Raw genomic sequence first — 12890 nt, 5'->3', positions numbered from 1 at the left:
ACAATTAAACGAGCTTTCCATTTTTAATCTTTGGTTTTGGTGTCATACATTATGCATTAAAAGTTAAACGATCTTTCCATTTTAATCTTAGGTTTTAGCGTCATACATTATGCATTAAAAGTTAAATAGATCTTTTCCCACTGACAGGACTGGGTATCTACTTCGGAAACCGTTCTGAATATGTAGATGTAGGAGGTTGGGACTCCGTTCCAAAAGCTGTTCTTTATATGAAGAGCTTGGGAGTTTCCGTTCCGGAACCTTATCTTACCATGAGGATCTTGGGTGTCGGCCGATAGCAGTAGCAACAACAAGAAGAACAACTTTACTATTTTTACGAGGGGGACGGTTTGATTATAGAGCATCTTTTTTAGGTTTTTCCCTATGCTGATTAAAGAAAATTTGATTTATAGTTGCCGGATACAAGTAGTTTTCCCATATAAAGTCTGTATTATGCAGGTTATATCACTGGCAGCCACATTAGTACGAACCGGCGAGGATCAAATCTAAGTATATCCGACCGACACTGCCACCCCCTAACTTCTTTGTTGGTTCAGAGTATTTGCGCATGAGGATCTTGACAGCGACTCTCAATGTTAAATTTGTGGCTAATATGTTGACAGTAACCAACACTACCAAAATGTTAAAAGCCGTTTTGAACATGAGAATGTTGCTGGTGGCCATTCCTAAAGCCAATCTTCATACAAAAAAACAAAAAAAAACAACAATAACAACTTTACATTAAATGTTTCTATGAGAGGAGACAGAGGCATGCACACACCGGTCAACGCCGGTTAGCCAGCCCTGCTAATCTGACATTTTAAGCATTTTGTTTCTTTGCCTCATCTGAAAAATTTATTTATTTTTTTTATTGGAATCATCTTAAGAGAAAACACATTTTTTAATGTCATCTAAAAAATAGTTGAAATAAAAAAATAAATTTTAACGTTTCTTGATGTCACCTAAAAAATAGTTGAAATAAAAAAAACAAATCTTAACGTTTCTTGATGTCACCTAAAAAATAGTTGAAATAAAAAAATAAATTTTAACGTTTCTTGATGTCACCTAAAAAATAGTTGAAATAAAAAAATAAACAAATTTTAACGTTTCTTGATATCACCTAAAAAATAGTTGAAATAAAATAAACAAATTTTAACGTTTCTTGATGTCATCTAAAAAATTAGGTGAAATAACAAAAAACAAATTTTCACGTTTCTTGATGTCATCTAAAAAATTAGTTGAAATAACAAAAAACAAATTTTCACGTTTCTTGATGTCACCTAAAAAATAGTTGAAATAAAAAAATAAACAAATTTTAACGTTTCTTGATGTCATCTAAAAAATAGTTGAAATAACAAAAACAAATTTTCACGTTTCTTGACTGTTTAATTATTAAACGGAATTCATACAAGAAACATGAGAAGAAGAAAACTGTTTTTTATTTTATAAATTTCCTCCTATAAATATACAGTTCGTGTGTTCGTGATTCGTCTGCAAAATTTTTATCAGGATGCTCACATTGGCAAATCTCGCTTGGATCTTGGCAAGGTTTTTGATCATCATTTATGCAAGGAACATCACCACAACAATTATTTCGATACGTCCGGCAATAATCCTGGTACGGTACGCACTAAAAATACAAAAATAATTATGAATGTTTTAATATCGTAATCTATTAAGTAAAAGAGTCAGTTATTTGGAGTTTGTATAATAAATTAAAAGTCCCAAACTACTAGACAAATTTCGCAATGTTTATATTTTCTTGTTTGGACTTTCCTCCCAAATGCCGAAATTTTTCAGGTAACTCTGCCATCATTTAGTATCATTGCTTAAAGTTTTGAATGATTAAAAATATGCGGCCAAATAAAATATGAATAAAAGTGTTGAACTATTTCTAGAGGAAAATGTGTATACAATTGTTCGATATACGTATAAATAAATATATATGGAAACAGTTTTGTGTTTACTGTAAACTTTTTACGCAAATATTATGCAAGTACAAATTATGTAGACTATCGCATTAATATAATTACACGTAATAGTTAACTGATCATCCCAGAAAAAAACCGAATGAACTAACAGGGAATCAATTAAAATGAATGTTTAAAAGAATATGCAAATAGGATAGAACTTTTGCTAGTGAATGCAATTCCACAACCCATATATAAGAAAATTGTATTTTCTTTTTAAATAAACAGAAAAGACCGGTCTCCTGTCTTTTCTGTTTGCCCTTTGGCTGTTCCGGACATCCAAAGACCAGTTACCAGACCCTTTGGCGTCTGGTTCAAAGCTTTGGGTTTTTTTTCATTGTTTTTGTTTTTTCGCCTCCTGTTGAGGCCATTAACTGTTTTTACCTTTCGATCGTTTTCAGGTTGTGTCTCTTCCCGGGCTCGACTTAAGCAGCTGGCCAGTCTGCGTCTGAGGTGGTTGGAGTCACATCCAACAGAATCCTCAGCCAGGCTAAATCGGCAGGTCTGAGCCAGAAAGAAGACGCAGAGGGGGAGGGTAGCTGGTCCGGGCTCCAGTGCAGAAATGCCTAGCCCGGGGTCTAGTTCCCAGAGGGGGTTTCGGCTTAATCTGGGGGCCGGATCAGGCCCTGAAAAAGTCCACCCACCACCGCCACGCGGTCCGGGCTCCGCGCCTTTGCCTAGCCCGGGTTCTGGTGGTCGTGTCCCTGACACGCACACTGGTTCAGGCCCAGTAGAGAGACCAAGAGGTACGGTCGTGCTGTCCCCCGCACTAGACCCGGTGCTGGCCCCCGCACCGTCACTGTAGAGGAGTTCGTCGCATTAGGCGGCGGCTCCTGGACAATTGATAACACTGCTGTCCCCGGCAGTAGTAGGTTTAGGCCAGCTGGGAGAGGTGATCCAACTCGGTGGGATCGGCAGAGGAAAAGGGCTTTAACTGTTAGCCCTACCGTCCATAGGAGGATAGAACTCCTAGGGACGGAATTAAGACCTTCCACTTCTGCCGATTTCTCCACATTAAGAACCACCGACCCGGATCAGGCGCCCAAGAACGCAGTGCCGGACGACCGGGAAGAGGCCATAAATATGCTCTTGTTTCTGGACTCCCAGCTGAATATGACATTGGGCAACGATCTGCAGTGCAGTAGTAATGACAGCAGCCAGGACGAGAACAAAAAGACCGGATTTGCAGGTGAAGCAAGAACATCCCGGTTCAGGAAGAAGAAGGGGGCTGCTCGTACAGAACAAAAGAGTGAGGCAGTTGGTGCCACACCTGTTCAGAAACCATCGTCTCCGACGGAGAGCCCGGCAGATTGGGCTACACTGCCGGGTGCCAGTACGCAGACAAGTGAAAACACCTGCTCAACAATTCCGCCCGGGCAGAGAACACCGCCCTCGCCAAAATCGCCGATGCCAGCAACACCGACGCCCTCGGCGGCAGAGAAGGTGTGGGGATCCCAGTCCCAGCTTACTTCCGAAGATTACCGTCAGTTGTTTAACTCCAAATATAAGGAGTACACTGACGGTAACATCATTAAACCCCTTCCAGGAGTGGTGGAAAAATTATCCACAAGGATAATATCTCTGGTCACCACGGACTGGAAAAAGAAATGCCTCACAGGAGTTTCAAAGGATATCATGGCGGAGATGCTTGGGGATCTCCAAATACCTGCGACGTACATTTGCCGTCGCAGTTATGCCATGTGTGACCTGCTGCTGCCAACCGACGATGACGCGGTAAAATTGTCCAAATGCGACTGGAAGTGAAAGAATATGCGCTTCAAGCCGGTATATCTGAGCAGGAGCCAAACAGCTGTGTATATTTTAGGCGTCCCCTGGTTCCTGGACTCTGTGCAAATAGGCGCAATAATGAGCCAGTATAGGGACGTCGAAGCTGTCCTCCCGGCCCGTGGCCCCCGTAGCCTTATGGTCTTACTCAGTTAGAATGCGTTGTGACCGGGAGGGCTTTCAGAAAATCCCTGCCTTGCTCAGAAGCGACGTTTGGACGATAAGCGTCATCGTCGAGGGGCGAAGCCCGCACTGTTGGCATTGGCAACTGATAGGCCATATGGCGAGGGATTGCCCTAAAAGGATCCCTCAAACAACAACTGCAGAAGAACAGAAGGGTGTGGCACCGGCACCCCCTGAGAAACCAGCCGGAGGGGGTATAACATCAACTGTAACACCAACAACATCGAACGGCTGGACCAAATTGGTTAAGAAGAATGGGAGAACCACAAAGACCCCCTCCATAAGAGAGAAGCCCCCTGAGGTACAAGGTCGGCCAGTTCCCGAAGGGTCGTCCACGAATCCTTCCACCAACATGTCAACAAAGGAAGTTTCTAGCGGCCAAAAACGAAACCATCCGGTCTCCTCATCCGACTGAAGGGAAGCAAGAAGAGCAACAGTCCAAATGCAAAGGACAGGCATCTGTGGTAGTGTGCAAAGGCCTCAACAAAGACGCTAAAAAAGATAACAAGAAGGCAAAAAAGAACAAGGAGGCTGAGTCCCGTTCCCCGTCCCCAATGAACGTAGAAAATACTGTCTCTATGATTCAGCCACCCAAAACCCCAACCCTTCAGCTGAACCAAAATCCCCCCACCCCTATTTGATACCCCACTCCCGGTGCTCGATCATTGTCCGGGGAAAAGCTGGTGACTCAAGACAACAGCAGAAGAGCTGCCTCAGCGTCTCCAGTTAGAAAACTAAAAAACTAAAAGAAAACTAAAAAGCTCCCCTTCCTTCCTGGATTTGCGATGTAGACCCCCTTCACGCTGATACTTACATCACGCAGCGGCATAGGTGTCTACTTAAGCCGCTAAAAGAATTGGAAGGGAAGAAGGTAACAAATCCTAAAAACTTCCCAGACGCCCCCTTAGTCATGTGCGTCAAACAAGAACTGGACGCACAAAGGAATATGATAGAAGGGCGATAACAAATATAAAGTTGGTGGAAGAGGAATACGACTCCCTCAAACAGCTGGCATCTAAGTGCGAAGGGAGGGCCATCCTGGGTACAAAAGACTTTACGCCGGTGGTTGTCAATGCTTAGGTATAATGGCCACGTCCTTAAGCCTTGCTAGCTTGAACGTAAGGGGCATGAGGTGCCAGAGCAAAGCCGCTAGGGTTCTGAGGGATCTCATGTTCATGAACATAGATGTGGCTACGTTACAGGAGACTCACTACAATTCCGTTGAAGATCATCGAGTGCTGGAGGGGTATTATGATGTCTTTTCAGCATACGGTGATAGTCAAAGTAGGGGCGTTTCTTTGTTAGTTAGGCGCACCCTTTCTGAACGGTTAGCGTTGTTCACGCGGATACTGATGGTAGACTGATCGTGGCCGATGTTGCCGTGGCAAATAGAGCGTTTTGAGTCGTCGTGGTGTATGCTCCCAATTGCGTACGGGAGTGGGTTTCCTTTTTCCGGTGGTTGGACGTATTTCTCGGAGGTTCGGAACGGTTAGTTCTAGTATTTGATTACAATGCTATCCTTGATCCCAGGGTAGATAAGGTGGGCAGGACTAGAGGGACGGATGGATGTAAAACCAGTCTGTCGGACCTGATGGCTAGATGCGATCTGGTAGACAGGTATCGGGTGGATCATCCGGGGCGGGAGATGTTGACGTGGCTCTCTAGCAGGCCTTCCGTTTCAAGTATTTACTTGGATCCGTTGTTAGTTAGAAGAAGCAATGTAGAATACATATCTTGTCCCACGTTCCACTGGTTAGGTTACTCTGACCACAAACTACTTGTGGCCAGGTTAGATTTAGATAGCAACCCCAATATAGCTGGATACTGGAAGTTAAATTCCTCCTTACTGGAGATAGATGACTTCCGGGAAAAGCTAACTGAACACATCAAGAAGGGATTAGTGGGGGAGGTTACCGGGTGTAGATGGTGGGTAAACGCCAAATCTAGTATTAGAGACTTCTCTGTCAAATATGGTCAACGCCTCGCCCTAAATAGGGCCAAGGCAGAGAAGCGTCTAGAGGATAGACTATCCAGGGCGGTGGCAGGGGGGATTCCCTAGAGATAGGCATAGCTAAGGCGGACCTGAGTCGTTTGGCTAGCGAGCGATACTAGGGCCAGGTAGTTAGGGCTAGAATTAAAAAGATGCCGAACGAAGCTGTGAATGTTGACAAATCAGACGAGTCTGTTCGCTCGGGTGCAAATCGGATAGGTACATTCGTAAGATTCAGAGCCCGGAAGGAGACTCCTTAGTGTCGGCTCGGGAGATTTGCGAACGGTTTTGAGTGCACTTTTAAGATCGTGTCGCGCAGCTATCCAGACTCTGCGTCCAGGAGTTTGGCAACTATTTGGCTGGTTCGCCCCGCCTGGAGGCGGCCCGAGCGGTTAGTTGTGATGGTCGGATTACTGAGTGTGAGGTTGTAGCTTCCATGAAGCAGGTCGCCTATAAGAGATCACCAGGACTCGATGGACTGCCCAACGAGTTATACTTGGGGTTGTCGCATATGTTTGATGCTGACGGTGTGTGTTTAACCACTGGTTTGACACGTGATCCATCCCGAGTCAGGTTACCAAAGGCGTGGTCACACTTCTGAAGAAAAAGGATACACATGTTGGGGGGTTGGATGATTTTAGGCCAATCACATTATTGAATACGGATTTGAAAATCCTTGCCCAAGTTCTTACGAATCATTTGCAGGTTGTTATCACTGACTTGATCGAACCGGATCAGAATTACGCTGTGAAGGGGAGATCAATTCAAAACAATTTGCATTGGATTTGTACAGGCCTAGAAAACCTAGAAGACAACACTGAAGCCGCGCTGATCAATTTAGTCCAAGGCGTTTGATAGGGTTGATCATCGTTTCCTGATGGCTGTTATAGAGACCACCGGCTTTGGGTCCGGCTTCTGCAGATGGATCTCCATTTTGTATGCTCGGCCGACGGCAGTTGTGCAGGTCAGCGGGGTGCGGTCGGTGCCGTTCGCGGTTTCTCGGTCAATGCGACAGGGGTGTCCGCTGTAGCCCATGTTATATGTCCTCGCGTTGAAACAATTCCTTAAGAACGTGAGGTCTAGGATGGCTGGACCGGCCCTGCGCGGTATTACTCTCCCTGGCGGTGCGCGAGCCAGGGTTTCACCGTTTGCCGATGATGTCACCGTATTTGTTTCGAGCGTTGTTGGTATTATTGCGGTGATTTAGGCTCTCAATCGTTATCAAAAAGTTACAGGGGCCGTAGTCAATCTCAGCAAATCTGTTGGCCTGAAGTTGGCCGATTGGCGGGGCTCGAATGTTCTGCCTGCCGCATTTGTCTGGACGGATGGCCCGGTCCAGATCCTTGGTGTTAGGTTTGGACCCAGTCTCTGTCTAGATAAGGACTGGTCGGAGGTACAGACCAAGGTCGAAGCGTCTGTGAGGGTTTGGCTTCGAAGGGGATTGTCCCTTAAAGGTAGAGAGGAGGCATGTGCTACTTACGTGTTTCCGTTGATCCTTTACCGGCTGGCTGTACTTTCCCTGCCTGCAGTCCGTATGGCGCCCTTAACGCGTGCGCTCTTTCCACTTTTGTGGAATGAGCGACGGCCGCTTGTCCGGAGACAGGTCTGTACTCAATGTCTTGTAGATGGGGGCCTGGGGATGCTTGGCCTGGCAAGTCTCAACGAATGCCGAAATGCTCTTAGAGCGATGCCAGGGTCCCTTGACCTTGCACGGCCTAGAAGGACATTGTATCGGGGTTTAGTGGTGGGGACCGCTTCGGACCCGCTTGGGGAGCGGCTGCAGCTGTCGGAGGGGGAGGTCCGCTCTCTATGGAATTGGGCGCCAGACCGGGGATATCTTAACAATTCCGAATTTTCCCTGACCTGGCGATTGGTTAGAAACGCTCTACCCCTCAATGACATACTGTTCAGAATTGGTATGGTATTTAGTCCCTTTTGTCCACGGTGCGAAGAAGACATTTTGGAATCTGTAGAACATGCATTTTTTACTTGTTCTAAGCTCCGGAAATTCTAGGGGTATGTCGGCGAGGTCACGGCTCGCATCGTCCCTATTCAGGTGACGATCCTGGATTTAGCATCCGTAGTTTATAACGCAGATCCCTTGTAGCCTAGGGAGGAACGAATGGTGTTCCTAGCGACCTTGGTCGTAGCTAGACTAGTAGTGTAGGTTTCACGCATAGAGATAGGGAATGTGGGGGGACCACCTTCTCATCTGGATCTGATTTTATATTTTAAACATCAACTTAAAATCAAAATCAGATGCGATAGAAGGAGGTTATCTCACTCACAGTTTAGGTGGATTCACACCGCTAGTTTATGTGCGTTCGTGCAAAACAGTCTTGAGTACGTGTTCCCAGCTTAGGTAACCGACCGAAAAAGCAACCGAAAAAGCAAGCTCCAGTCCAGATGAAGCCTATCCCGTAGTGGATCAGTCCCTTAGCTAGTTGGTATAAATGAGCTCCATGTCCGCAATCTTTATTTTAGGCGTTAAAATACCTTCAAAAAAGCCCAATCCTGATCAATTTATTTTAGTCCAAACCCGTCCCCATGCCCCCTTTATTTTATCCGTAGTTGTGCCCATTCACTCTTAGGAAGTGCTCCCTTGTTTTCAGCTGATACCGGAAACAGGAAGCATTTCAAAATTAAATAGGTAAGGGTGGGTCCTCATTAACACATTCATCGCTTAACGTTTTCACCCGCATATATCATACGCATCACCATTCCATCTTTCATATATCATACGCATCACCTTCATTGTAAATAAAATATTATTAAAAAAATGTAATTGTAAAAAAAAAGTCATTGTAAATATTGTTCATGTCATCTGGGGTTTTAAGTAGATCCAATCCCTAGAGTGAATGCGGTATTGTGGTGACTGCAACTAGTTATAGTGAATAGACCAAGTGGACGACTCCGTACCCCGATTCCCCCCACACCCTTTTTGGCCTCATGCAACATTGAAAAAGAATCACTTGCATATTTTATATAATTTTAATTTAAAAAATCTTGTAAAATCTGTATTTTTTTCTTCTGGAATAAATATTTAAATAAATAAATAAATAAATAGAAAAGTTCAAAGTGTAGTATCTGATCTCGCAGTATACTAGGCCTTTTCTTTTTCAAAGACCAGCGACCGCCCACTTGACCAATTATTGATCATGTTCAAGGGTTGTTTTCTTGTTTGGCCCCAAAGAACCGACCCATTCTTTGGGTGAGTGGCCCTTAGGGCATTGTTTTTGTTATTTGCTACCACTAACTGTTTTTCTATTTTGTTACAGATAGGCAGTGTCTTTATCCGACTTAAGCAGCCGGTCGGGCTAGGGGAAACTGACGTGCCTTTTTAGGCGAAGGTCCCCCTAGTTTCCAAATCGGTGGGTCGGAGAAGGGCACTGCGCCAACAACTAGAGGAGGCAGGCCTCTGCCTCTGCTACCATGGGGGAGGCCCCTGATGTAGGGACCGTGTCGGGGGCACCGCACCCGTTGGTTCTTCAGTGCCGTTGTTGGGAGGGGGACTACACCCGTTGGTGCTTCAGTGTCGTTGTCGGGAATGCCACATCTGGTGGCACTCCAGTGCCGTTGTTGGGGGGTACCACACCCGGTGGTACCCCAGAAATCGTTTCATGAGGTACCACTTCCGGTGGTACCCCAGTTCTGAGGGAAACCACATCGCCCCCAGCATTCATATTCGAGATGGGGGATGCCACATCCGGGAGGCCCCATCAACAACTTCTGATTATTCACCCGCACCACATGTATACCCCTTTATTGAGGGTTGATGACTCACCAGCACCTACAGCCAGTGGGTCCAGGAGCAAAGTTCAAAAGGAAGATTGCCACACCCCACGGCCGTCAACATACAGTGATAACACATATCAGCTGTCCATGGCAATGGAATCAGACCCATTCGAGGATTTTCTCAACCTCTGGGCTTTTGCAGGGCTAACACAGGACACGGTGATAGCCTACACAAAAGAGGAGACCAGAAATGCGTGGACCAAGTATGTCACAGACACGCCAGGAGGTCCATGGAAGGTACCGATACTTCCAGACAGAAGGGAGAGTCCGAGGGTGGTGATATCAGCAGGTAGCAGCCTACAGAAAAGTGAGCAGCTACTGAAGAAGTGAGGATCCCCGGAAGACTACCGTCGGCTTTTCCAGAAAAAATACAAGCCCTTGACTGAGGGAAATTTAATTATATTAGTTTCAGGAACATTGGAAAATCGGAGAACCAGGATAATTTCGCTGGTGACGCTAGATCAAAAACAAAAAGGGCTCACGACCGTAATCAAGGAAAAGATGATTGCCATGCTCGTGGAGTGCTTGCCCCCCTCCCCATCATCTCATCCCTCACTGAGTTTTATATATATGCACATAAAGTTATGAACAGTACATAGGCCCGAGCAAAGCCGGGCTGACCTGCTTATATATATATATATATATATATATATATATATATATAGAGAGAGAGAGAGAGAGAGAGAGAGATAGAGACAGACAGACAGACAGACAGATAGACACAGAGAGAGTACAGACTAGTAATTGATATAATAATATGATAATATATAATAACTAATTGTGTAAACGATATCATGTTAAAACATAATCAATGCCAAAATCGATATTATTGTGAAATTGTTACCGATCTCCTGAATCTGTTACTCGGGCGTACTGCATAGATTCTTCGATAAGCTAAGGCATTCTCCAGTAAAAGGCAAGCGGAAAATATTAGCCACACAGAACAGTTCAAATCTGGAATATAAAAAAAAAAGAATAAAACAGAGTTTACATATATAAATCGTGGATGATAAAGTTGCACTCTAAAAAATACAACACCACAGCTTTGTTTAAAAACTTTTATTGAAAAAATCAATTCAGGTAAATTAATTGTGTAGTAGAGCTCATATCTATTAAATGTAGTCGCTTTCAATCCCAATCACCGCTTGATACTGGTCTACAACTAGGACTATTTCTTTTCCATATGCGCTGGCGGGAGCTCGACGAATACTGGGTAGACTTCGGCGATCAAGCTTGCTTTGGTATTGTGGAGGGTCATGTTGGTTCAGCAGCTCAAGTAGAAGGGAGAGGAGCATCAGTGAGAGAAGCACTTCTTCCGAAACCGAATCGTATCGCTTTGGACTGTGGACAGGTGCAAAGTTTTGCTGCCACACCCAGGGTTAGCCAGCGGCACTTGGTTACACCAGAGGATCACAACCCTGTTCAGCACATCCCAGTACACTTTGGTGTTGACTTGGCGTCGATTTTGAAGATGTAAAGTGGCATGACATGTCACTCACTTGAAACCACGTGACCGGAACTTTTGTTTTGATAATCCTGTGCATGTTCCGACTATGTGTGACAATCAAGCTATGTGTTTTGCTGGTAATGCTACTGTTCTCATAACTTGCATCGGTAAGGAGAATGAGTTGTAATGCGGCAGATATCCGTTGAACACTGTGTAACTTTCAGGCATGAGATGAAGGTCCTATCGGTGGTATCGGTACACAATTGACCTAGTAGATGGTCTGAAATAAAAAGAAAGCCAGTTCTTTTTCAAACGGAAATGGAATCATGACGTCTTTTATAGGGAACAATTTTATCATTCCTCCCTGTAATGACAGAAAACGACTGCACACACACACACACACACACACACACACACACACACACACATATATATATATATATATATATATATATATATATATATATATAAATTACAATAAGTTTACCAAGGTAATCAAAATGGTAAACTTAAAATATATTATAAATAGTAAAGAGTTAATATTTACAAGTAAAATAAACTCAGCCAGATGTAAAAAGCTCAATAAAACTTAAAAGGAAATAGAGCTCATAATATGAACGAATAATTAATAAAACATGTTAAAAGACATCTTGAAAAAGAGTTAAAAACATATTTAATTTTAAAAAAATGAAACACAAGATAAGTGGATAATCCTTAATCCACGGAGTTTCGAAGAAATACTCTCCTTCTCATCAGAGGGCAGGAATTAGCAAAATGCAGGATCGGATTTTGCATATAAAAGTATTTAATGAAACTACAAGTAAGTCACAGATCTTACTTGGTTACAAAAAGGGTTAGGTAAGGAGAATAGGAGGTAAAAGAAAAATGATAAAAAGATTTCACATAAATGGACAGTCCGGTGAAGGGTAAAAATCCAAAAATGGTAAAATCTAAAACGGTCGAATTTAAAATTTCAATCCAATGGGTAAATTCCAAATGGTCCAAAATAATCCAAAAGGCAAAGTTCCTTGGAAAAAAGAGCAAATGGAATGAATTCCAAATCATTAAAAGAAAAGTACTGGAGAGAATATTTAAAAACACGTCTGTCAAGGCTGGATGAATCAAAAAAATTAAGGTTTAAAAAAAAGCACCCAAAAAGCGGTGAAGATTTAAATTTGAAAAGCAAGGGGATAATTAGTGTTATCGTAAATTATAAAACCTTTAATCAAAATGCTACTTTCTTCAATAATGCCTTAAGAAATTCAGGATACAATGAAAAGATTCAATATAACACTTATGCTTACACTTGTATGCCGTCTTAAATCTGTAATCACACACAATATGACTCGCAAGAAACCAGTTCAAATAACAAGATCTGCTGCTATCAATAGTAATGGTCCACTCCACATATATAATCCGAACCAACATGCTAATCGTAATACTTCTAACCCACCCTGTCGCACAAGGAGAAAGAAAATATTTGGTTTAATCCTCCATTTAGCGTAAATGTTAAAACTAATATACCTAAAAAATTCTTCAATATTGTAGAAAACTCTTTCAAATACCCACACAGATATAGTTCAATTTTTGATAAAAACTCAATAAGAATTTCTTATTCTACTATGCCTAATTTAGCACAAAGAATCTTAGCATCTAATAACAAAAAAATTAAATCAGCCCCAAAAACCCCTCTCCCAATCCAACCAAAAAGAAACTGCAACTG

The 12890-nt window shown here is 43.3% G+C and overlaps 1 protein-coding gene across 1 annotated transcript in view; it reads right to left on the bottom strand.

Annotated features, from left to right (window-relative positions):
* Positions 1-1362: 1362 nt before the first annotated feature.
* Positions 1363-12890, bottom strand: part of LOC145271462 (uncharacterized) — a 13728-nt gene continuing 2200 nt past the window's right edge. The window contains exons 2-3 of the mRNA XM_080126984.1: positions 10565-10674; positions 1363-1627 (exon numbers count right to left, since the gene is read on the bottom strand). Of these exons, the coding sequence (XP_079983110.1) occupies positions 1436-1627; positions 10565-10674 (302 nt within the window). The 3' untranslated portion in view covers positions 1363-1435. The remainder of the gene's footprint in view (positions 1628-10564; positions 10675-12890) is intronic.

This window comes from Euprymna scolopes, chromosome 46 (assembly GCF_053919585.1).
Source record: "Euprymna scolopes isolate OS-2025 chromosome 46, ASM5391958v1, whole genome shotgun sequence".
In the NCBI taxonomy this organism is placed as follows: Eukaryota; Metazoa; Mollusca; class Cephalopoda; order Sepiida; family Sepiolidae; genus Euprymna; species Euprymna scolopes.
Note: the sequence above shows the minus strand (reverse complement) of the source record. Positions and strands in the feature narration are given on the sequence as shown.